This window comes from Cavia porcellus, unplaced genomic scaffold, assembly GCF_034190915.1.
Source record: "Cavia porcellus strain 051 isolate PalLab524CR breed Dunkin Hartley unplaced genomic scaffold, mCavPor4.1 scaffold_14, whole genome shotgun sequence".
NCBI classification, from domain to species: domain Eukaryota; kingdom Metazoa; phylum Chordata; class Mammalia; order Rodentia; family Caviidae; genus Cavia; species Cavia porcellus.
The window spans coordinates 61,927,107-61,953,348 of record NW_026947497.1 but is presented as its reverse complement, the minus strand read 5'-3'; the positions used below and the strand labels follow the sequence as shown (position 1 = coordinate 61,953,348).

Sequence of the window (26,242 nt, the reverse complement as noted above, 5' to 3'; positions counted from 1 at the left end):
GAGGGCTCAAAGCCAGGCAACACACTAACAGCATCTGGGCGCCATGTCAGAGTTAGACGTGCAAAAGCTGGCACTGAACCTCCCAAGGGGGAGCACAGCAGCAGAGGCTGCGTGTGCATGGGAAGGGGCGCTTGGAAAGCGGGCTGTCTGCTTTCAGCACGACAGAGCCAAGACCAGCCGCAGCCCGCGAGTACACAGAGGCGCTGGTGCCAATCAGAAACCCCGGGAAATGTGCCTGCCCTTGGTCTCTCTGCAACTGCTGATACTGCGGGCACCACAGAAGCACGCAGGTGACCAGGACCATGACATCCACTGCTCTTCTGGGTAAAATCCAGGTTTCTATTCCTCTGTCTACCTCGATGCCAGGCATGATACCCTCTGAGGTTTTGGTGGGACCGCCAGGACAGTGCTCTGGAAACCCCCAGAGGCCAAGATACTTCAGGATGGGAGCGGCTCACAGGCCCACTGCCCCAAAGGCATGATGGGGCATCTGTGGGGGAAGGTAGAAGGGGGTGGCAGCACTGCACTGCTGCCACCTCTGGGAACGAGCCCCACCCTTAACCTCAGGGTATGCTCCCTTCCCTCCGTGTCTGGATGCCTGCTTGGTGTGGCTTCTCGTTTCCAAGGCGGGCTCTGTGCACCAGGGTGGGCGTGCACTTGAGGAGGACCTGGCCCTCCTCCAGCACTCGGGCTGTCACCGGCCACAGTCCCGACTCCTGAGCCGTGTTCACAGCAGAGCAACCGTCCCGCTCTCCACTTGGTGCACTCCCATGACAGCTGAGTGCCACACACTTGGAAACCTGACAGATCTGTCTCAAGACCAAAACAAAGAACCTGCTCCCTTTTGCAAGCCCTCCCCTCGCCCAGAGATGACCCTCCTGCACACAGCCCCTCCCCCGTCATGACCCGGCCTGGGAGCTTTCTCCCCCCGTCTGTGAACGTGGTCAGATCCTGAGGTCGGGCCCAGCAGACACAACGAGGATCCTGCGTGGTCCACCTCCTGTCACCTGACTGATTCTTTCAGTGGAATGAAGAACTTCTGGGGTTTGTTCATACACACCCTGAACCTTTAGCCAGGACCTCTTGAAACTTGTCAACAGCAGTTATCTGAGAAATAATTTCTAATTTGATTTTAAAAACCCTGTTTTCAGAAGCTCTGAGTCTGTGCCCTGCATGCTCACTGTGGTCCGACTGTTCAGGTGATTAAAAACTGGCCCTGAGGTGGGTCTGGGTGACAAGTGCCTGCCTGGCACACAAAAGGCCCTGGGCTCAGTCCTCAGCATCAAGAGCTCTGCCCCTGGCTGTGATGAGGAAGCCACAGCACGTAGGCCTGCAGGGCCCAGGGCTGCGCAGGGCTCGGGGCAGAGGGTACCGATTTTAGTTCTGCAGACTTCACCTGCCTGCTCTCCCAGCAGCTGATCACATGCGAGCAGGTGGCCACTGTGGCACCCAATAAAACCTGACTCACAAACCACACGTGTGGCCCCATTTACCATGACTGATTCGGGGCTGGCAAGCAGTGCTGCGCTATTTCCCTGCTCCCATGGAGACTCCGGAAGGAGGAAGACCCAGGGCCCTCCGAGACACGGTCCAGTTGCCCAGTGCACCCCGCAGGTAGCAGGAAAGGCCCTGTGCACGCTGACCCCAGCTGGCAGTGATGTCCCTGTTCACTAGGATAAAACAAGCTCAAAGGCACCAGGCCGGGAGCACTGGGGAGAAATGGTGTGGCCCTTCCACTCCCACTGCATGGGGCAGGAGAGCCCCGGGACACAGTAGCAGCCTGGAGGAACCCTAGCCAGGCCCTACAGTGAGCACTGACGTACTCCACAATGGCGTCTCGGTCTGCGATGTCCCCGAGCACCAGGCGCTGGATGATGCTGTTGTGCTCCTCCTCCGAGAGGTTCTTGTAGGACACCAGGGGGATGTTGTACTTGGTGGCCGGGGACGGGTCCACACCCTGGAGCCAGGCATGGTTCTCGATCTCTTCTAAGGAGGCCCTTCTCTTGGGATCTCTCTGCAGCATCCGGGTGATCAGGCTACAGGGGAAGGAGGGCTGCCGTTACCACCAAGTGCTCAGAGGCCGAGCAGTGACAGACTCACTCACAAACACCCCCACACCCTCCATCTAACCAGGTGCACTAGCGGTGGGAGGGGCTCAGTCAGGCGCAGGGAGCGTTCAGGGCTGTTGCATTTATAGCCCCAGCAACACTGAGAGATGGGACCCCCAAGCAGCCCCCCTGTCCCCAGCCAGTTTGCAGAGTCTGCTCAGTCTGCAGCTGGCGCAGTGCATGCCAGAACCGGAAGCAGTGGCCAGCAGTGAGAAGGCGGCCTGTGAACCCTGAAATGCAAGGCGCTGCCTTTCTAGACGTGGAGTTTATATATAAAAGCGCTGTGCTGACTGAATAAAACAAACAGGGAAAACTCAGCAGGACCCCCAGGGGGTGAGGACAGTGCCAGTCTGGTACCCAACCCTCTCTGCCAGGTACACGGAGAGAAGACAGCTTGCAGGGCAACTGGTGGTGGTGTGGCCACAAGAGCCCTGGTGAAACGCTAGGCCTGGCCCGGAGCGAGATACGAGTGCACGGCCCAGAGCCCCAACAGGAGCCCGCCTGGCTCGGCGGCCCTCAGGTGGACTGCAGACTCAGGTGGGCTCCATTGGGTGGCACCTGGCACTGGTATCTCCGGGGTGCTGCAGGGGACTGGGCTACATACTGTGCGAAGGTTGGCCTGCGTCCCCTCATGAGGGCCCTCAGGTTGGGCTCACTCCAGAGGGCATCAGTGAAATCCCAAGCTCCGGGAGCTCTGCCCCAGAACTGACTTCTCAACCTACAGCGAGCGCTGAGGGCACAGAGCCGGACTGTGGGTCAGGCAGTGCACCCCTCGTGCCACTTCCATGTCACGGGAACTGAGAGCAGCATGGGAATAAAACATAAGCCACGCTACGGACACCGGAGACAGTGCAGGAGAGGAAGATGCTGCCACCTGGAGGCTGGGGAGGCCACGGTACACATCACGGCCATACTTGTATTCTAATGCTCACTGTCCCCCACAACCTCTCTCAAAACAAGAGATACATTACACTCAAAGGCTAAAGGGACCCCTGACCCATGGAGGCCGGGGTTCCCTCAGACGGCCACGCACTGCCTCTACTCACTCTTTGCACTCCTTGGACACGTGGGTGGGCACTGTGTACTTGCAGTCCATGATCATGGTCAGGGTCTCACTGTCGTTGGCCTCCTGGAAGGGTGGCTGCCCACACACCAGCATGAACAGGATCACGCCCAGACTCCAAATGTCTACAACCAAACACGCAGTGTCAGTGCTGCTCAACAGAAGCCCAGACACGTTAAGAACAGCATGAGTGGTTCATGCTGGGTGATCGATCAGAAGCGCCTGGGTCTCCCAGCAGCAATGTCCAGGGAAGACACCCAGAGCTTTGGCATGGCAGGAATGGGATCTGAGGTCCCGTGCAACGAGTTCACGCCAGAGCCACGCAGGCGTTACTGCAGTGAGTGGTCGGTGACTGTTCAGAGACAAAGTCCTTCTGCCCACAGCAAAATCACCATATGGAGAACCCTGGCTGGCTTCCAGGCCAAAGAGCAGCACAGTGCAGCATACGCCAGGGTGAAATGGAGCCTGCAGAGCTCACCAGTGTCTCAAGGGCTCTTCACCCTGATCCTGAGGTGGGACCTAGCACACTATTGCTGAGCCTGTAGGATCCAGCTGACCACCAAGACAAAGACTGCACCTGAACCCTTTCAGACTGCAGACCTCAGCCCCAGGTAAACCAGTCGGAAGGTCCAGGCTCACTCCCTGGAGCAGCTCAGCCCAGCGGCTGGAGCATTGAGAAGAGGCAGCTTTCCTACCAGAAAGCGTCCTGGCAAAGGCTGGACAAACTTGGGCTTGCTCTCGAAGGACCCCAGCCACATGTAGGCTGAGCTGGTCAACAGCTGAGGACCCTGCAGGTCCACCAGGAGCAACACCCACATGACAGTGAGCAAGTCCCGCCTCCGTCACCAGGAGCTGTCAGGGGCGTGGAAAAGGGTGTTACCTGGGAGCAGGGTGGACTGAGATGAAAGAATCTATGACGGACATCACGCTGGCTTCAGTAGCTAACCAGTGTAAACACTCATGCAGCTGGAAATCACCTTTGGAAGCTTGACAGAACCCACAGGACTTACAAGGGACACCTGTGCACACACACACACCTTTCACAGGCCTTTGTGGTCACATCTGTCAATACTCAATGTAAACACCCAAAATAACGTAGGTCCCATGCTGAGAATGAAACTGCTTTAAAAAAATCCTAAAACAAGACAATGAAGGCAGAAACCCAGAGGTCACACACAACGTGGTATTTTATGTGTACATTTTACAAAGGATCCATCAATGGAAGTAAGAGAAGAAGCAGACAGAATAATCCACTACAAGAGCCACCCGTGAACTTGGGAGAGTGTCCTGATCTCCACCCAACAGGCCGGGGGGCCACCTGGCACGCCTGGCTCTGGAACTCGGGTGCTAGGAATGCAGCTGGTGAGAGGGCCAGGCCTGGGAGAAGCGGCAGAAACACTCTCTGAGAAGTTTCCGGTCAGGGCTTCTGACCTCCTAAGGGGGAAAGCTCTGAAGTCCAGGAACCGGAATACAAGTCTACACCACGCAGATGGCTAAGCCGATGCCAGGACTCGTTGCACTTACACTGGAAAGAGCAGCAGCAGCACAGAGAGAAGCTTGGAGCCCTGGCGGCAGTGATCCTCACAGCTGGACAGCTCGGTCACTGAAGCAGAGAATACAACAGTCTGCGCCCATCCTGACATACACCGCTTATCACTGCAGCCCACAAGGTGGAGGGGACCCTTCCTTCCACTGTTCCTGCCTCAGAGCTGCAGGGAGTGCTCCAGCAGCTCCAGGGAGGCTGCTGCTGCCTGGCCCCACCTCGCCGGTGACTGGTTCTGGTCCAGGCACAGTGGCCAGTGATGACGAGCTGTCCTGGACGTCACCAAGGACTCCCTACCACTGAAGGTACAGACAGTACTGAGTTCCAGAGGTGCAAAGCCAGTGTGGGGAGGAAGCAGAAAGAGGACAGGAGATGCCTGAATGGAGATGCCCAAGTGGACAGTGGCCGCTCCTGGAGCTCGGCCGGGCTGTGTACCATCAAAGGAGGACCCTTCCTGTCCTCACTGCACCACAGCACCAGGCATTGCCTGCATTCCCAAACTCACTTTCACAAGATAAAAAGACGCCTGCGCTGCAAACAAAGGGAGGAAAGGGGCACGCTCACCATCCAAGAAAGCACAGCAGGCGCTACTAAGATGTTTGCTCCAAAGCAGCACTTCTTTCTTTTTTTTCTGGTCTGAGACAGGATCACACTATGCAGTCAGGTTTGCCTTGAACTCACAGGGATCCTCCTGCCTCAGCCACCCTGAGTGCTGGGATTACAGGCGTGCCCCACCATGTCCAGCAAAGTCAGGGCAAGCACAAGGACTGGAAAGCACTGAAGCAGGAAGATCAGAAAGGTGGAGAAGCCTCAACTTCCCCCAGTTTCCTTTATAGGACAGCCGTGAGTCCCGAAAGCAGCGTCCAGTACCAGCGGTGGAGCCGACACTCATGCAGCTCTGGTGGAGGCCAGGCTTCCCCAGGAGGCCGAATTGCCAGGGCCTCTGAGGCTTCTGCATGGCTGAGAGCCCTTACCCCACTGCCTGCCACCCCGAGTCCCTCCTCACAAGGCAGAGACAACCACTGTGTGTCCTGTCACCCAGCACTCTAACAACTAAAGACTCCTGCTCCATGGGAGATCTGCGGTTCCGTCCCAGGCATAAGCCTAGAGAACATTCTGGAAGTAGAGAACCATGAGGAACTAGCCGCTTGAGTGAAGCAGGCAGGAATGAAGACTTTGCCTTAGAGTTTGGAAACAAGTCTTCTCGTCAGGTTCAGGATGTTTCCAGCGTCTTGGTTAAATCTAGGTCTGCTGTTTCCCAGGGAAACATTCCCTCCCTCTCCCAGGGTGAGTGAGCGTCTCTAGCTTACCTTCCAAACACTTCTTCCCCAACCCAAGACTCACCCGGTGCCCTCGGTGGCTTCCAGAGCCAAGGCCGTCCACGCGCAGCTTGTTGCCTCGGCCTCAGCTCACACCCCCATCTGTGCTTGCGCTTGGTGACCAGCACTGCCACGCACCCTGTGACATTAAGGAGACAGGGCGGGCCCCATGCCAAGGAGGACTGGTGACGCTACCCAGTGCTTATTGTGCTTGAAGCTCCCAGGAGCCTGGTCCTCCCTGAGGTACCCATGCCCTGCCCTGAGGAGTGGGGCGCACTCGCCAAGGCTGTGACCACCACCTTCTCCTCCATCCAAGTCCTGCAGGTAGAGGACTGCGTGTCCCCCAAGCATTGAGTACCTGATGACTGCAAGGAGCCAGACAGCTCTGCGACCCTGTGGGAGCAGCATCCCCAATTGGTCGCTGAGACAGAGTTTTAGGGTGCAGGGGCAGTGGTGGTCATACTTATCCCTCAAGCCACAAAGGGAGGCGGACAAGGAGACTGAGAGGTGTCTCAGTCCATAGATGAAGGCCGTGGGCATGGCCACAGTCACATGAATCCAACAGGCACACAGGGACTCCTGTGGACTCAGCATGCTTCCTTACACCCCTCCACAAACCTGCCTCTCATACCAGCCAGGGGAGAGAAGCCAGGCTGCACTGTCCTGCAGGCATGGGTAGCTGGGCTGTAGCTTCCCAGAGACCCGGACTCACAGCCATGCTGTGTAATCCCAGCCCATTGCCAGCCTCCCGAGTCTCTGCGCTGTCTCGTGTGACACTGCGGAAACAGGGCCTTAACAGGTGTTCAAAGTGGCACTGTTCAAAGGGAGGACCACCCCCCCAGGGAACATGTTCCCAAGGGGACATGTGACTTTCAAGTTAGTTCCTAGCAGTGAGTTCACATTTCAAACTCCCCGCAAGACTGGGACGAATGCAGTATAATATCACGGGTCTAACTTTGAACTAGAGTAGAGATGTTTAAACTTAGTACCCACTTAGCCTGGTCTCCTGGTCTAGCTGAGTACAGCCGAGTCTGGACGGTGAGCTCTTCAAGTCTGCAGTCGCCAGGCCTGCCCAAAGCTAAAGTGCTCTGCTGTTTCCTTAAGCTGATTTTTAAAATACCGAGTCTTTCTGTAGGACACACACGCAAGCCATGAGACCAGTTAATGGAATCGCTTGCACATGGCCACTCCAAGCTAAGACTGAAGCAGCTTCTCCTTCACCACATGCGACACGAGATGAAGCTTCCTGAGTGCCCATGAGGTGCCTTCCTCAGAGACTGCTGCTGGCCCACGAGTCCTTAGGATGTTGACACTTGTCAGGAAACTGTTTAACATTTCCATTTGCAAGTTAAAGAGAAATAAATTTACAATGATAAATTGAATACCAGCAAAGATTCAGATTCCAAAATACTAGTTCTTAAAATGTTTGTTTTGGTTAATTCTTCTTGCATGACCCCTTAGACGTGTGGTTAAAAGGTATCCATTTATTTTCCCTTATAAAGAAGAGGCATTAATTTTTGGGAGAATTACAATAAACATACAACCACGTAAGGTCACAGTGTTCAAATCTCTCCTTCGTGTGACAGTTTGAACTGCTTTTGTTTTAAATACAACTACACATGTCCTACTCTTATGATTAATACTTTTTCCATGTATGATGTGCAGCGTACCTGAGGCCACTGAGGTTCTCCACCAGCCTGATGAGGGACCCTCGTCCCCCAGCTCCATAACGATCCTTCCTAACAGCCCGTGGGTGATAGAGAGGTTTTAACTTACACTACCTGCCCTGATTCTCCTCTCCTCCAAACTGTAAAGAACAACTCACAGACACTGAAGTTCACCATTTTTAGTGACTCTGTGCAAGTTCTGACAAACATGGTCATGTGAACCACTGCGGTCATAAAGAATCAAAGCCGCTATGGGGCTGGGGATTTAGCTCAGTGGCATAAGAACCTGCCTTGAAAGCAGGCGGTCATGAGTTCGATCCCCAGTACTGATTAAAAAAAAAAGAAAGCCGCTGTACCACCCCACCCATCCCTGTGCCCGCCACTCCTAGCCCGGCCCTGACACTGACCCTGACCCCACGGGTCTCTCCTCTCTGCCACTCTACATCTGCCAGGAGATGGCACCACACAGGTCACAGTCTGGGGCTCTGCTGACACACAAGAGGCTCACATGTTGTGGCCAGGGTCACCTCACCTGCACACTGCTGCCCGCTGGATTCTGTGGCACCCACGTTCCCTAGCTGGCCTCAGCAGTTACAAAGCCATGAAAGCCCTGCCATGCTCAATGTGAACTAAGTGTCCGTTTCTCCTGGCGGGGGGTGGGGGGCGCCGCAGGTGCACCTAAGAACCTGCAAGCTGCCTGCCAAAGGCTGTGGACCCTCCACACCCACCAGGATGGCACCTGGCTCTGCTCCTGTCCCTGGCACTCCTGAGGGCACCAGGGTTTGAACGTCGGGCCATGCAATGGGAGTGGATTTCAGCAGCATTTCTTATGACTAATGGTGTTTACTGGCCACTTTTGTCACTGCTGTGTTGTTTATTTTTAACTGAGTTGTCCTTTGTTACTGAGTTTTGAGACTATCTTAAACATTGTGGAAATGACTTCTTTATCGGAGGTTTGATTTGCAAGTATTTCCACTCAGTCTGTGCCTAGCAGTTAATTCTTATAAAATCCAAATTACCAAGTTTTTCTTTTATGGGTCATGCTTTTGTTATTATATTTGAAATATCTTTGCCAAGGTGACAAAGGTCTATGTTTTCTCCTAAAAGTTTTACATTTTACTTCCAGGTCTATGAAGCGAGATGAGCTTTTACACACTGTGTAAGTACAGCTCAAGGTTGGTTCATCCAGCTGTTTCTGCAGCACTGACGAAAACTCATCCTTTCCCCCAGTAAACTGCTTTAGCATTGTTTTTCTTTCTTTCTTTCTTTGTTTCTTTTTTTTTTTTTTTTTTTTTTTTTTTTGGTCTTTTTCCTTTTTATCGGTACCGGGGACTGAACTCACGACTGCCTGCTTGCAAGGCAGGTGCTTATGCCGCTGAGCTAAATCCCCAGCCCCCTAGCACTCTTTTTCAAAATCAATTGACTGCGTATGCACAGGTTCATGGATGGCCTTTCTATTCTATTAAAATTACCCCTGCCAGGTTCATGTGCTCCTTAACCCAGCTTTATACTACATTGTGAGTACTCGACTGACTTTAAGGCTAAGCTTTTCTTCCTTACTGGCTAGCTGAATTAAGTTTGGGAAGAACTGTTTCTATGTTAAGAGCAGCAGTCTTCCCCATACACTGATGCCTCAATTATCTTCTCCCTTTGTTCCAAATTTGTGTTCAAACACTGAAAAGTTCAATAACTGAACATACCACATTTTCCCCGTAGGAAATAGTGGGAAACCAAATAACTGCTTCCGAGGCCCAAAAGTTGCACTTATAAACTCATTTTGCCAAGATTTTAACAAGTTTCACCATGACATCTTTCTTTAACTCCATCATGATGCCCAGTTTTCCTCTTACCTTTATCACCAGCGTGGCTAACTTTCTTTGGAGCCATGGTTATGACACTTCAAGCAAATAAAGCGCAGAAAACCAGAACACAGCGGCAAACATTTTCACACACTAACGCAGGCACTGCTCGCTGTGCCAGAAAGCAGGGCGCAGGGATGGAGGCGTTGCCCCGTCTGTGGCTCTCTCTCCCCGTGTGGCAAAGTATGTAACTCCAGAGCCAACCTGGGAGGCCAGCAACACAGGGAGACCATCTGGGCAGAGGGCACTACTGTGCATGCACCCCTGGCCTCTCCGATTACCTGGCTCCTTCACTGCCAGAGTGACAGCCGCGACCTGGAGGAGGGAGGGCTCTGCCTTGGCTCTCTCAAGGTGAGTGCAACTCACCTGACCCCCAGAAGATCACACGGGGACCCCGGGCATGGAGCATGAGCCTGGCCCTCAATGACCATCTCCTGAGTCTTCTCACCTGCCTCCTGCTGCCTTCAGTCCTATCCCTCAGTCCCTCTGCTTCCTGCCAGCTGAACCTGGCAGAATTTTATTTAAAACAAAGGCTCTAAGCGAGGCCAGGTACCTGTCTCCGCCACCGAGAGACTCCCAGCTGCTCCCTGGTGCTCTGTGTCTGGGAGGACCAAAAATTGGTCAGGGAGAAGCAGCTCTGACTGCGAGGGTCGCCCACACTCAGGGCTCTTTGGGTCATGTGCCTTGCATAAAGGAACGAGCCCCTTCCCAGGGGAAGGGATGCTCTCTTCTGCCCTGAGGACAACAGACGGGCAGGGGTCACACGCACTCCCACCTGCAGGTCACACCTCTTACTACGTGAGACTGAAGCTGGAGGCTAAATCCAAGAAATCGCACCACACTGTTACTGATACCTTAGTGACAGGACTGTCCTTGTGACGTGACATGCAGCAAGGTACCCAACCCACACAGTGAATGATGAGCAAGAGCAAACTTGAGACAAATCTAAAACCAATGGGAACCAGACATAATGGTGCATGTCTGTAATCCTAGCACTCGGGAGGTTGAGGCAGGAGGACTGCTGCAAGTTTGAAGCCAATGTGGGCTACAAAGAGAGTTCAAGGCCAGCCTGAACTGCATTGCGAGACCCTGTCTCAAAAAGACAAAAACCCCTCAAGGAAAAACCAGTAGGAATTTTATGCCTCCTTGTGGAACAAAGAGTTTGAAGGACTGAAAGTCCTGCTGCAACTACTAAAAACAAAATAACCTGCAGAAGCTGTGTTGTTAAAGCCCTAAGCAACTGGAATAGAAGAGGTGAAATTCCAGACCCTGAAGAACAAGAAGCATAAACTACGACCCGAGGAACTGCAAAAGATCACATAATGTTCCTGAAAAGGGGTCCAGTCAACCGACCTTACACTATGAAGAAGAGGTTCTTTTGCATGACACCTAAACATTTCCATACCAAACTACCCTGGTGTAAGAATGTAAGTGTGCAGTTGCCTGATACTGTGTCTCATTGTGTATCAACTGACTGGTGTCCTATTGAGTACAGCATCTGGGAAGAACTTGCTAAAGCAGCTTCAGTCCCTTTGGGAAGCAATCTCCACTGGGCCGAAGACAGAACCATGTCCTAGACTGTGGCACGGGATCACACTGCCTGAGGGCTTCCTTCTAGCTACTGCAGCCCCTGATCCACAAGTGTGGCACGGACCTCCACGGGTCGGTGAAAAGTTGACACAGATAGTTCTGTTAATAACATAAAATTAAAAACTGAAGACACTCATACTGGAAATACAAACCCCTGCAGGTTAAACTTATCTGGCTTTTTAGAAGACGGCAGGGTGCAGCGCAGTAGTACAGTGACCATCTAGCAGCACACACAAAAAAGTAACAGTAAGAGCACTGCAGCCCAGGGACCGGATGTTCCTTTAGAGAGCGCCTCATCCATAAACTCCTAAGCCAAAGTTCTCTTGGGCCCCCACTCAAGTCACAGCAAGGAAACTTTAGACACAATGTGGGCAATGAAAGCTCTAATATGCGAAACGTAACGAGCTCTGTGTCATGCATCTGGTGCCCCAAAGCTGATGGGGTCCCTCCTGTCCCTCCTGTCCAGCAGCTCTGGACCCACTCTTCACTCAGCCCACGAACTCACAGAGCCGGACCAGATGGGCTGCACAGCCGTCGAGGACACCTGGCAGTGAGCAAGGCGGGGTCTGCCTGCATCGCAGGGAAGGCAGCTTTCACAGGATGCTTCGAGCACCCAGGGCCCAGCAGGGACGGAGCTGTGGCACAGGCAGGGACTGCTCAGGGCAGCCACAACTGAGCCTGGTTACTAAGTGATGAAAGCTCCTAACCCATGTTTCTTCAGTTCATCGCCCCACACCCTGGGTAATCACCAAGAGCTGCAGTGAAGACCGCAAAGGGACCCAGGTGAGCGCTGCCAACTGTTGCCCACTCTCCAGGAGTTCATGCCTGAGCCAAATGAGGGAGGCAGGCTCCACCCAGCTCTCGAAGCACTGGGCTGGCCCAATGCCAACCAGCACCTGCACCTCCTCACCTCACACACAGCACCACAGACACCAAGATCCTACAACCTGGGCTTCGGAATCCAAAATAACTCGGGATTACATCTTTAAAACATTAAGTTAGGCACTGCTTTCCACTGGATGCCATGTGAAATGCACCCTTTATAAAGGTGAACACATCAAGTACAACTGAGTAAGACAACATATTGTTTTCCAAAGGTGGAACAGAGAATTTACAAAGGGCTCCACAGAAACAAGAGGAGGAAATGCCGAGATGGGGAGGGCTGCACATGGAATGGGCTGGGGCAGCAGTCTGGGCAGCTCCCCTCCGTGTTGCTCTGCACCTCCCACATCGGGCATCTGGCTGGCAGGTGCTGCACTGCACGCACCACCACCAGGGGCTTCCCAAGCAGCTCTCCTGGAGTTGGACGGCCTGAGGACGCATCACAATCTCCCTTCAAACTGGGTCTCCGGAGAAACCCAGCCCACCTGCCCCTGCCAGGCTCCTGGTGTGGGCACGGAGCCCTCTTGGGCGCCCACAGCACAGTCCCCTCCCTGGCCAGCAGCGCATGGGGAGCAGCAGACTCTGAATTCAAGTCTGTTCTAATGGCTAGTTTTTTGTTTTGTTTCAGGTTTTCCTCTCCAAAAGGCTTACATTCTTACCTCAGAAAAGCTTAAAAACCAGCTAAGCAGATTTAGTATTTCCAAATGTTTTCTATGCAACAAACTAAAGAGCAAAAGTGGTGTCTTTTGGTTCCTGCACATAGTCTCATGGGTTTGAAAAGCTCCTCTGACATCTGAGAGACTGACTCATTATCAAGTAAACACCAGCACGTTTTTAATCCGGCATTTTTTAAAAGGGAGAAAAATGGGAGAAAAGTTTAGAAGTAAACTATTGCCTAAATATAAATAACTGAGCCCTCAGAAGACGCAAAGGTCGGGCCTGCCCCTCCTCCCAGTTTCCCATGGCAGGCAACATTTTAGAGATTCCCTTGAGGACAAATTTCCAAAAAAAGAGCAGCCCTGACCCCTCCTCCCACCGGAAGGGAGGCTGGGATTTAACACCAGCAGTCCCACGGGGTGGAGCCTCAAGGGGCGGAGCGTTAGGAATGGGAGCCAGGCTGATGGGGTACAGTGGGCACCTAGGTGCCGGACTCAGCACAGGACATCCCTGCATAGTGCTGTCTTCCAGCCGGGAAACTGACTCCACCTGCCCTCTTGGTTAGGCCTTTGATTTCTTCCTTTGCCATTTGGCGACTTTTGGCCTAACTTTTTGTTAGATGTGTTTTATTGATACATACGCAGACATTTAATTTTCTTTGACATAACTGTAAATAATGCTGTTTTAAATTATGGTTTTCATGTGTTGTTCACTGATGGAGTTGTAGAGACACAATTAATTTTCCAATGAGTTTTCATCTCCTGTGATCTCCCTAAATTCATTAGCTCTAGGTGTCTGTGGATTTCTTACAATTTGCTACATAGATAACCATATCAATTTCAAGCAGAAATGCTTGGACTTCTTCCTTGCCAGTCTACATCCTCTTCCGTGTGCACCCTCGCCTGCCTTGGCATAGGGCAGGACAGCTGCTCTCTCAGTAGGGTTTGTGCTGGTGCTTAGGAGAAGGAATGTGCTCCTCCCTACTCCTTGTTTACTAAGAGTGACAAAGAGTGACTGAGGCAGGTAAAGGGTAGCAGTTTAATGCAGGGCAGCTTATAGATTTATGAAGGGAAGAACTCAAGTTTCTGTACACTAACAAGCATAAAGACACCCTCCCGGGACTGGATAATGTTCCTTGAGGCTTCTCTGACCCGCAAATATGATACATAGCGTGGGCAACCTGCAGGCTTTTTATTTCCTAAAAAGCCACATACAAGTAAACTAAACCTGATCCTTGTGCTGCACTAATACAGAGCCACGCTCTAAGTAAGCGAGGCTTCAATGCCATCTGCTGCATAAATGGTGGCCCCAAAGTCACGCAGGACAGAGACAGCGCGCTAAGGCGAGCGCTCTCCCTACGTAGGCACCACGCGGAGTTGTCAGGTCAGTGCTGCGATGGTCTAGAAAGAGTCCAAATCTCAAGTGCTTCACCGCGGGGCTCAGTACTGAGCTTGATTCATTTTAACATGAAGATAAAATTTTAGAGAAGTAGAAAAAAGTCACAGACCATGTTAAGTTTTAAAACTATCGAAAAACTGTCAATCTGTGATCTAAGATGTAGTTTTCCCATTTTAGCATTTCTATAATAAAGACATTCTGAAAGCACAGATCATGTTCTGAGAACAGTGTGCTCTCCTAAGCACTGCTGTGCAAGATCCCTTAGGCACAAACTTAGGGGCTCAGAGAACTCCAGCCAGACCTAGCTCCTCCTCAGCGCTGCCTTCTATCTGTGAGGCTCCAAGTCCAGCACCAGGTTCTGGGACTCTTCACACAGGTCTTCTGTTTGTTTCCAACACTGAAGGCAGCTGCTGAATCCAGATCCCTGGACCCGCCCAGCACGACTGGACGACACTCCTGAGCAGGATGTGCACCCCCATTCCCCCAATCCCTGCACACAGACACAGTGATGGGAGGACGGCATGGGTGGGATCAGACCGAGGCAGGAAACTTCAGCTTTACTGCTGGAGGCCCACCCTTGCTGCTGCACTGTAGAAGGCACGGCCGGCTGACCATTATCAGAGGACACGAGAGGCCTCTTCCTCCCACCTCCCGGCTCCACCGGAGTCGAGACCTACTGGGCCCCAGCAGCAGGGGCACCCAGGAGAGCAGCCAGGGAGGGCAGAGCCTGCCCATCAGCAAGAACAGACCTGGGACTTCCCAGCAGACCACACAGCCCAGGCCAGGACCCACTGGAGGCGATAACAAAACTCCACAGCCCCCAGAAGGGCTATCAGGGATCTCCAAACACAGGTCAGTGACCACCCATGCCCCCATCTCCTAGGAGGATGAGAACCAACAGGCAGTAAGGCACACACACAAGGGTAAACAAAATGCAGAAAATGAGTGTCTGCTTTGACTTCTCTCTCGTAGCTTTGGGAGCAAAAATGAAACAAAAAAACATCTGTGAAAAATGTATCTTCAAAGTTGGGAAAGAAAATGAGAATATTTTTAGGCCCACGAGGACCTAGAGATTTTTTTCACAAATTCTTTCTAGAAAGATATAAACAAAACAAAGCAAAAATAATTCAATGGAGGATAGGGAGAAGAAATTTATAAAACTAAAGTACATAATAATACAAATAAAAGCAAATCAGTTATGATTTGTATCTTCATCATTAGTAGTAGAAATAGTATGAACAGTGATGGACTCTGGACATGAAGGGCAGACTGAGAAAGACAGACTGTCTACTTTACAAACTGCGAGAGCAGTGAAGAAAATTAGGATAATTAACAAACTCTGAGAAATACAATACAAAATGAGGTAAATGGAACAAATATTCCAGTAATAATTCATGTATTATAAAAATATAGTAAATTCATAAATTATAATAAATTGTATAATGAATACATATTCCAGTAATAATAAATATGAATGCATTGGATTCACCTATTAAAAGACTCACATTTAGTGAAACACAGCTCCACTTTTAAAAGAAACCGAGCTCTATGCAGTAGCAGTATCACAGCCAAGGGAGCCTTACTGCTAAGTGAAAAGACAAACCTCAAACAATGACAAAATAAAGGTGAAGAACAGTGAAACATCAAACAAGAAGCTTCATGTTGGTAAAAACTATAGCGACTTAAGATAAAAGTAAAGCTTTAGCTTGAAAATAAAGACTATCACACAAAATTACATGTCAGAGTGACAGACCAGCAGTTTCCTCTGACAAAGCATAAGATACAAAAGAAATTACATAATGAATAATATAATGAATAATATAATATAATTACATAATGAATAATAATAATATAATATAACTACATAATGATTAATATAATCATGTACAAAACTATGAATGCGCCAAAAATACAGAAACTTTATGGTAGCAGTCACCATGGTAAAATGTAGTATACTAAGACACAAAGAAAATACAAAAGTGTTTCCAAAAGTAGAAATCAACTGCCCTGAGTAGAAATCCCAAAGTAGAAATCTATTGACTTCAATAAACCAGAATTAAGATACTAAAAACCAGAACTAAAGGCAAAGATGGACGGACCCCTTAATAGAGAATGACAAAAAGAAACCTTTCTAACTAACTTGGGTTAAACAGGAAAGCAAAGCGCTGTGGTGACAGAGGGAAAACAAGGGGTCCCAGAGACCAGAAAGGGGCGACCAGGGTTGCTGAGGCCAAAACCCTACAGAAGAAAAGGGAATGAGGAAAGGGAAGAGGGAGGGCGGGGAAGGAGGAGAAGAGCAAAGCAGAGGGAAGGAAAAGAAACTAGATCCTAGAAAGAATACGGATGAAAGAGAAAACAGTAACATTGGAAGCAAAAAATGCAGTTTACGAGTAAAATCAAATTTGAATCTTTAAAAACAATAACAAAGATGATTCCTGAGCTAAATCTCAATGCTAAGGACCACTATACCATAAAACTTATAAACCCCAAATAAAGGACTTGGTCCTTTAAAATAGTAAATAAAAGACCAAAGTCTTTTTATTTAGTAACATATGGTAATTGAATATAATCGCAGATTTTAATTTTTGGCCACACTTACTTTGCTAAGATTTTGTGGAAAATCATCAAATGATTTTGGCACAATAAACAAAAAGTATATTAATAGAAAAATTAATTACCTATCTGCTTTTCATATTTAATCACACTATCTCACAAAATGAACTGAAATATAAATTGCAAAAGTGAAAAAATTAGCTATGAACTCTACCCAACTTCACAAAGATATTAGTAGATCCTCTCAAACGATTTTCTTTTTATTTATTTATTGTTTTTTACGGTAGCGAGGATGGAACTCGCGACCCTGAACTTTCCAGGCAGGTGCTCTGCTGCTGAGCTGAACCCCTGGCCCTCAAACATTTTCTTTTGAAACATTCTCCTGAACAATTTTGTTCTCCTTTTTATGATTTTTAAAAATGTTTTATTACACAATATTTAAGGCACAAGAAAAAACTACAACAAATTCGTGTTTGCACTACCCAGCGGGCATCCTCAGCAGGGCAGAAACCCTGCTGGGCCCCTGCCTCGAGGTAACCTGTCCTCTGCTGGCATGTGCCTTAGTCCGCCGCAAACACGTGCCACAGAGTAATGCCACACTGTTTGATGTGTTCTGAACTCTTACATGGTAGGATCTGTCCCCTTGCTGATGCCAACACCACGAGTACATTAAAACATCCTTTGAAAAATCTCTTGAATGATAGGAGAACTGCTGAATCACAAGACCACATTTTTCTTTTTGGAGGAGAGGGCTTGAGACAGCGTCTCACTGTGTAGCTCAGGCTGACCTACAACTTGCAGTGATCCTTCTGCCTCAGCTTCCCGAGTGCTGGGATTACAGGAGCGCAGCAACACACCCAGTTCTTTACTAAACCCTGCCGAGCTGCTTTCTCAGTTATGCAAGTGCTTAGCATTCTACATAGTAATGCTCAGCTTTGTCTGCCTTTAGTTTCTCTCCACATGCAAATTATGAAACTGTCTTATTATGGTTTTAGTTTGCTTTTCCCGGTATTGATGAGGCTGGAGGTCTTTGCACTCACGGCTCTGTTTCTTCTGTGGATCCCTGCCTTCGTTTTCTGACTGGAGCAGCTCCACTAACAAAACATCTCAAGCTCAGATATTCTAATCACAGACTCATGGAGCCTGGACATCTGCAGGGGCAGAAACCCTGAGTGTCTACATGAGGGTCAGGGAGCCTCATGCTGGGAATGTGCAGTGTACCACCAGGGCTCCTAATGTTCCTCTGTCATCAGCGTTCTTTAAGCTGCGCTTCAAATAACCAGGATGCAATGGGCAGGCACAAATTTTGATTTACTTGTCTGCAACTTTGCACTAAACTTTCCTAATATTAAACTAAAACACTAAAAAAGCAGATTACATCTTCAGATGAACAAATCCTAACAAACTAAAAATAACTTCCCACATGAAACAGACATGCTGCCAAGGGGAAAAAGCTGACCAGACCTGAGAAGCCTGCACACGTCCTCCACAGGAGGTCAGTGACACACTTGAGCGCACAAAGGGAGCGAGAGCCAGGGGCTGCCCCGTCTGGAACCAACACATTGCAGGCCTCGGCACTCAGACTCCTATGCTAAACCAGGAGATGGGTGGTAACCGCCACACGGTCACTGGGAATGCCAGGCTGCATCTGACTTGTCCCATTTTACGGATGAAGACATGAAGCTCAAAGAGGTCAAATACCTGCTTCAAGTCACAATATGTGACTCCAACACTTACATTCTCAGCAATGCACTGAAATACTCCTAATGACCCGACAGTGTGGCCACTGGAGGCTCAAACACTCATTCCACAGGGATGGCTAGGCTATTAGTGGCAAAAAAAAAATCTAAGAAGACAGGAAAAGAACTCAGAGCTTAAGGAAAAAACTACACAACCACGGACTCATTTTTCCTTGGCCTATACACTCTGGGCCTTTGCCACTGAAAGGCTGGAATAAACTACCAGCCTCTGGGGTCTGCAGTTAGGTGAGGTGCAGTGAAGGGAAATCCTCATCGGTAACAAACTGACAATCTATAAGGTTAGCTGGCTGGAAGGAATCAATGAGGCAGAGACCAGACACAGGTCACCTACCTACAGCAGGGGCATCGTACTCGTCACCAAGCAGAATTTCTGGAGCTGAATATGCCAGAGATCCACAGCTTGTTGTGAGCTTCTTCCCTGGTTGAAATTTGTTGCTGAAACCAAAGTCTGTCAACTTCACAAGACCTTGTTTCTCGAAGAAAACCACATTCTCCGGTTTTAAGTCTCTGTGAACCACATGGAGTTTATGGCAGTAAGATATAGCATGAACTATTTGAGCAAAGTACTTCTTGGCCAAGTCTTCATTGAGACCCTCCTCGTGTTTCATGATGTAATCAAACATATCTCCTCCATCTCCAAGTTCTAGAATAAGATAGAGTTTGGTCTGGGTGTCAATCACCTCATACAGGCGCACGATGTTAGGGTGCTGCACGAGTTTCATGCATCTCACCTCCTGGAACAGGTGTCCGGTGGCTAGAGTGTCCAGTTTTGTCTTGTCAATAACTTTGACTGCCACCTTCTCCCCCGTGAAGACATGCCTGGCAAGCTTCACCACTGCAAAGTGACCCCGACCCAAGGTCTTATCCAGATCATACAAGCCCGCGATCTTCCCGTCATAGCCCCGCTTGAAGCCTGCCATGCTGTCCGGCAGAAGGAAAAATATGCAAACGCCTGAGCGGGATCTTCTCATAGAAGAGGATCTGCAGAAAATAAGCAGTTCATTTTCAACGTTGCCATGGACATCTGCAAAATAAAAGGAGAAACAAAATTAAGGTTTTGTAAATGTTCTTTCTCTTTTTTCCATTTTAAGAGATGCTTAACGCAAATAAACTGAGAGGAAATGATTCAGGGTCATTTATAAGAACCTGCTTCTATATTTAGAGTTTAGACAAAGTAAAGGTTGAGAATTTAAACACCATATTAAATTTTGCAAACTGAAAAATAAATAGCTCCTTGGGAGCAATTTCTTGGTAATGTCAGAAATAAGAAACTATAAGCTTGATAAGCCATGTTTATAAAAAAATTTCCCCCAAATTTCAACAAGCATCTTTAAAAAACAAGGTAAGAGCTGACAAGAAAGGGAAACAAAAGAACAAACTTGCGGACAGAAGCCAGGCTTTCCCTAACACTGCGGTGTCTCCTTTAATGCACAAACTCCTGGTTAGCACCACCTGTGCACTCTGCATCTCTGAGGTGCCGAGATGGCTGCCACTCCGAGAGAAACGGGCATCTGAATGCACGCTTTTCAGCTGACCCCGCATGGAGACCCTGAGGACCTCCCATTCTAAGGAACCCGCTGCCTAGAACGTGCTTATCTCTACCGAGTACAGGGTTCAAAGCTTCCATTAAATTTTAAAATTTAACTCTGTCCCAAAATGTTTACACAGCAATTGTTCAGTCTTGCATACAGTAGGTGCTTAAAAAATACTTGCTACTGACAGATACTATCTCTTTCTCTGTAACTTTTTATGACCAATTTTATGTTTCTATTTTTATTATAGTTCTCCAACTCTCAAGCATAAACATCATGACTTGTTTATATTTCAAGAAGATCAAGCATGCATTCTTAGAGACAAATTAAATCTTAAATCTCATACCACATTTAAAACTTTTAGCCAGGCATGGTCATGTACTTCTGTAATCCCAGCACTCAGGAGGCTGAGGCAGGAGGATCACTGTGAATTCAAGGCCAGCCTGGGCTACACAGTGAGTTCAAAGTCAACCTGGGCTGTACAGTGAGTTCAAGGTCAGCCTGGGCTATACAGTAAGTTGAAGGACAGCCTGAACTACATAGTGAGACCCTGTCTCAAAAAAATTTTTTTAAATAAAAAATAAATGTCAATCTTTATGATATCAACTCTAAACACAGGCTATTTTTTAAGAACTTATTCCTAACTCACTAAATAAATGTATAGAATTATACAGTCTAAGACATCACTTTAAATTTCCCAGGCTGAATCCCCAGGAGGCCTCTGGAGCTCTGGGGTATGGTCTCATATTCTCAGACAAGAGTAGAACTTACAGGAATACATTTTAAGTAAAAATATTCCAAAACACTATAAGGCAGTTTTTAAAAACAGCATTTTTTATGCTTCATTTTTATTTCAAAGAACAGAAGGAAATCTAGTGTCTCTCACAACTCTAAGACAGTACCGGCAGTGAAGCAAGTGCGTGGGCCTGGACTGCATCTTGAGTTCCCGGCAGCCCTGAGGTCAGAGCTCCTCCCCTCAGACAGACAGACAGACAGACAAACAGACTCGCCTGGGACACCAGAGACCAAAGGGAGGCAGAACGTGGGAGGAACACCCTAACCCACACTCTGTGATCACCTCTTGCTCCAAGCAGCATGGACCCTGGGACAGCAGGGGGTAGGAGCTCACACGCTGACTGCAAGACAGGCAGACGCCACTCTTGTGTGCTCAGCACTTCAGTGATGACCTGACTGTGTATCTGGGCTGCTTCACAAAACCTGTCTGAGTTTAAAACGTCAGGGGTGAGACGTTCACCAGTAAGCTCTTCCTAGCTTAGGAATCACGTCAGAAGCACACGTCCCTTAATGGGCACACCAAGCACACGCTGAGTCCATTCCACACCCTGGATCCGCACGAGCGCCCTCAGCAAGGAGGACGAGCCCTGTCGGGAGGGGAGGGGATGCACGGTGACCTGGCCTGTGAGGTGACCTGGCCTGCATGGTGACCTGGCCTGCGCGACACAGCTGAGGAGCAAAGAGCTGAAGCAGACCCAGGCTCGATCAGCAGCCAACGTACCTCGGACTGACCAAAACCAGATTATGAGTCCTGTTCCCGTTAGGATTTTTAAAATAAGAAGCCAGGAGGATGTATAGATGTTAGGGAAGAAAAGCAAATCTCCTGTAGATTCTATTATTCCCACCATCTAAGCTAATAATTTCAGCAACATGATTAACGAGACAATCTAAATTGCAAGACTGCTATATTTGGACAGCAGTTTCCCAAAAGAAACTTTAATTTAGGCGTGTTTGCTTGTCAAAAATAAAAACTGTAGGCTCACTGAAGGTGGCAGAAGACTATCTTTAATTCCTCGGCTCCAATTATTAAATCTCACCAAGTGTGTCCGTGTCCACTGCATGGCTCTGTAGCGGTCACCGGCTCTGAGACCCTGCGGGCTGCCCACCCCCGACGTAACCGCTGCCCTCCTCTATCAGTCAGCTTAGATGTGTCAGGAAAGTGGCGTGGCAATCAGGTTTGGTATCTGAATCTAGGGACTCTTAAAAATTAAATTACATAATTACGACAATAATAAATGAAAAAGCAAAAGGTCTTTTTTTCAGGGAGTCACATGCCCCGGGAATAATCACCATTAAACACCTTGCTTTCTCTTCCCAGCCCTGCGCTGACAAACTGGCAAAATGCAATGAAGTTCTGACTGGTGCACCCACAGAAAAGACTAGGAGGTCTTCAGTACAGCGTCCTGGCCCAGAAGGATTAAATACTGTAATGATTAGTTACTCCATCAAGAAGTTACTTTTGGACAAGCACCCCCTTTTCAGAGATGGAAACTAATTAAATTCCACACCTAAAAACAAGACATCATGCCTAACTGAAGGTGGGGGAGTATTCGGAATAAGGACATCTTCTCAATCCCAAGCCATGGTCTAACTCTACTATTGAGTGCATTTTAAATCCGAGAGAAAGAAATCGTGTTTGGATCTCTGAGCCCTCCCAGGGCCTGAGAGCACCCCAACACTGCAGCCCTGTAGGTGCAGGTGCGTGGGAGAAAGGCCTGAGACGTACCCTGCGCGCCGTGGGCAGCGAGGTCCTCGTTACCACTGGTGCTTGCTAGCTGCCTCTTTCTCCTAGAAGAAAATACGGAGAGGAGATTTAGTTTAGCTCTGTTTAACTTTGCTTAAAGTTAACACATGCACCCTTGGCTCAATTCGGACAACTGTTTAAAAACGGCAAAATCTGTCTTCCATAACCGGGTCTCCCCAGTCTTCCGTGCCTCTCTCTGCCCACAGTGACTTGTCACTCTGGTAAGAAACTGCTAGGAAATAGTAATTTTGGAGGAACACGCATACGGATTTCTCCAAGGAGGCAAGTCAGAAAGATTACTCCACGCAAGGGACAGACAATGATGAACAGTAATGCCTCCGCCACGCTGCAGGTGCTCCCAGTGACAGGGTCCCCCCATCCCTGACTCCACCAACAGTGAGCACGCGTGGAGGGGGGGTCAGCGGTGAGGCTCTACCTGCCTGGTAAGCCCCACACATATTCAGCCTGCCTTTGAAGGGCCCCCCGCAAGTCTCCAGGAACCCAAAATGCTCATGAAACTCCCGCAGCAGCACCTAATGGGGGCAACCATTCCGAGACATTCCTCCATCCTGCAAGCAGAAATCAATTCCGATGCCAGCATCAGGAAAAACACAAAAATGTGTACATTGGAGGCCTACCCTTCCCAGAAAAAGTAAAGCTGACAATGAACAAGGAGAATGGGGACAGATCATGTATATCCTCATCTGTTGTGTGGCAAGGGAAGTCTGATGGGGTCATGCGGGGCCTCCTGCGACACCGACGGCTGCAGGAGCAACAGGCTGTCAGGGGAGCCAGCCGCTCGCACCAATGCTACAGCACCAATGGGAGAGCAAAGGAATGTGAGAGGACAGGGATAGGCAGGAAGGCTGCAAGGAGGAAAGACAGGGACTCAGGCCTTGGGCCAGGGGGAGGACAGTGCTGCCACCCACAGCTGCTGACAGGTGACCCTAGGTGCCACCTGAAGCTTCACCTGACGCTCCTCCCATCAGCCCTTGCTTCATGCAACCTTGTAGCAGGCAGCATGGTAGACTGGGGTGCTGGTTCCAAAGGCCTTAATGAATGGTTTCAAATTTCAGCTCACAGGCAGAGGTGACAGGAACAGCCATGGGGAAGAACAGCGAGTTAACAGAGGTGGACCTTCCAGATCAGGAACGCTGGCCAAGGAACCCTCCAGGAAGCCCTGGACCAGCATGATGACTACCAGGGGTCTAAGGACGGGACTCCTGCATCCCAAGTGGAAATCCTCCTCATCATTTACCCTGCTTCAAGGGGACCAAGAGTTAGAAGGCACCAGGAGGGACAGAGGGGTAGGGGACAGACAAAGAAGATGTCTCAGGGACAGGCTCCCAAGACAAAAGGAATCATTACGCATTGCACACATGTACTAAAAAATGACAGGAAAAGCATTCACTAAGTTAGTACCTCTCATGTTCATAAAAATTCTGTAAAACTTCAGAAAATAAGGGCTATAGGGGCCAGGAATTTAGCTCAGTGGTATTAGTGTATGCCTGGCAAGCATGAGGTCTTGAGTTGGGTTCCCAATACCCCTGAAAAAAAGAAACAAAGAAAAAAGGGCTATAAAATGTTGAGATATGGGAACTAATGCATCAGAGCATCAAACTGATACTTTTTAATAAAAGATCTCAAAATCCTAAGTATTTGCTATTTATTAAATTTACCCTTTGAAAAAACCTGAATGCTCCTTTATATATATATATATATTTTTTACCATCAAAGAAATATATTCTCAAGAGAAAATCTGGAAAGTGCAGAATGGAAATAGAACAAAAAGGTACCTAGAGTCCTAGCACTGAAAATCGGCACTATTAACATTCTGGTAGTCAAATTATAAATATTTATATATAGTTTCCTTTGTTTCCAAAGTCATCATTCTATACATTTTATATCCTGCTTTACTTCACTTGCCATATCACTTTCCTTGCTTTACTGTTTTTGTTTCAATTATGAAAGAAAATGTTTAATTTAGAAAAAAAATAACCAAAAAATATAGGCTAGTTAAAAAATATAAAGTGCACTTTTTTTTTAAACCACTCCATTATCCGTTCATCCATAATGGCATCTGCTAACATTCTGGTACACGGCCTTCCCGATTATTTTCTACCTATAGCATATGCCAGATACATTTTTTTTTTTTACAAAAACAAGATCATGCACAGGGCAGGGAGGCTGATGTCAGGGTGTAAGGAGGTACTGTGCTGTACTTCTAACACATAAACGGGGCAGGGCATGGTGGCGCTCTGTAACCCCAGCACTCTAGGAAACTGAGACAGGAGGGCCACCAGTGCAAGCTCAGCAAGGAAAACTGAGAAAGATGCCAGCTCAAGGTGGGAAGCAAAAAGGGACTGAGGATTAGCTCAGTGCTGAGGCCCTGGCTTTAATGTCTAGTACCAAAACAAACCTGGACAAGCCACACCAGTTCACTTCAGAGACTCTGAGATGCGGAGAAGCACAACGAGGAATCACAGGTGATTTCCAACCCCATCAAGGGTGACTTCCCACCAGTCTCGGGAGACCCTTGCCTCAGCCTTCTCGATTTCAGGGCACCGTGATGCACTTCCACAGTCTCCCCTCCTTCCCTATGAACACTTCCTCACGCACTGCTTCACTTCTGGTCAGTTTTAACAGCTGCGTGGCTAAAATGACATCTCTGAAAACAGCAAACGCCACTAAACAGACCGTTCTGAGGTAGCCTGCGACACACACACACACACACACACACACACACACACACACACACACCCATAGGCTGGACCTGCACAAAGCCGGGGAAAAGGTGCAGACTCCGACACAGAAACCCAGGTCTGGGCAACAAACACCTGTGCACGGGGCTGTCCTTCTGCCCAGCCCGAGGGGAGCAGCAGCTACGCGGAGCGGGCGTGGCTGGAGCACCAGAAGGAAGCGTGGGCGGGCCCACGCGAGTCATAGGCTGCTGCAAACAGCTGTAGAACCGGCTTCCGTAAAACAGAATCCACTCTGCTCTTCCCGTTCAGACACCCTTCCAGCTCCTCTCTGTGGGCTGCTGCACTCCGGTCTGAGGCTCAAACAAATCTCTCCCCTCCTCTTCCTTCTCGGGAGCCTTAGCAGGGACAGCACCGCTGCCGGCTGATCCTAGCCGGGTCCCTGGATGCTGCCCCAGACCAAAGCACGGTCTGCTAAACTCAGCCTCCAAACAAGCATGGCCTGTTTACACGTGGTCTGGAATATCATCAGTTCCTCTTCAAATCAAGCCATCAATATTCTATTACATAAAACCTCCCAAACATATTAAGTGCTTTAAAAAAATCTATGCCAATCAATGCTCTGTACCTGATACAGACAACCAAAAAGAGTCTTTACAAGGCTACATCATACCTGTATCTAAGCTTTTACCCATGGAATATAGCCGGTACCTTTAACAAAGACCCAGACTGCCACGGAAATACCAAACTAAACTTCAGTTACAGAAAAGCAAACCTAGGGGTGCAGCCAGCTCTCTGTGACCACTGCCAACCAGACCTGCCGAGCACTTCAAAGACACCCCTAACAGCAGTACGCCACCAGACAGTGCGGGACACACACCCTCTCCAGCCCCGGTATCCACAGCCACCACTCAAGCAGACCACGCGCTGCATGCCACACGGTGTCCACTGCAGTCCTCTCTAAGGAGAACCGGTCCACTTCCATAGACCAGCACACGGCTCCTGGGATCTGTCACACCGTGTGACTACTTCAGTCTCGGGGCAGGACTGGGCCATGCAGGTGGATCCTCGCA

At 49.1% G+C, this 26,242-nt stretch overlaps 1 protein-coding gene across 2 annotated transcripts in view; it reads right to left on the bottom strand.

Moving 5' to 3' along the window:
- Positions 1-26,242, bottom strand: part of Snrk (SNF related kinase) — a 39,230-nt gene that overhangs the window by 4,896 nt on the left and 8,092 nt on the right. Inside the window, exons 2-6 of one of the 2 annotated variants that reach the window (XM_063260991.1) lie at positions 22,453-22,514; positions 21,764-21,925; positions 18,731-19,423; positions 3,155-3,296; positions 1,824-2,036 (exon numbers count right to left, since the gene is read on the bottom strand). In XM_063260991.1, coding sequence (XP_063117061.1) covers positions 1,824-2,036; positions 3,155-3,296; positions 18,731-19,370 — 995 coding nt within the window. In that variant the 5' untranslated portion in view covers positions 19,371-19,423; positions 21,764-21,925; positions 22,453-22,514. The remainder of the gene's footprint in view (positions 1-1,823; positions 2,037-3,154; positions 3,297-18,730; positions 19,424-21,763; positions 21,926-22,452; positions 22,515-26,242) is intronic. The other variant, XM_063260990.1, reaches the window with a different exon arrangement.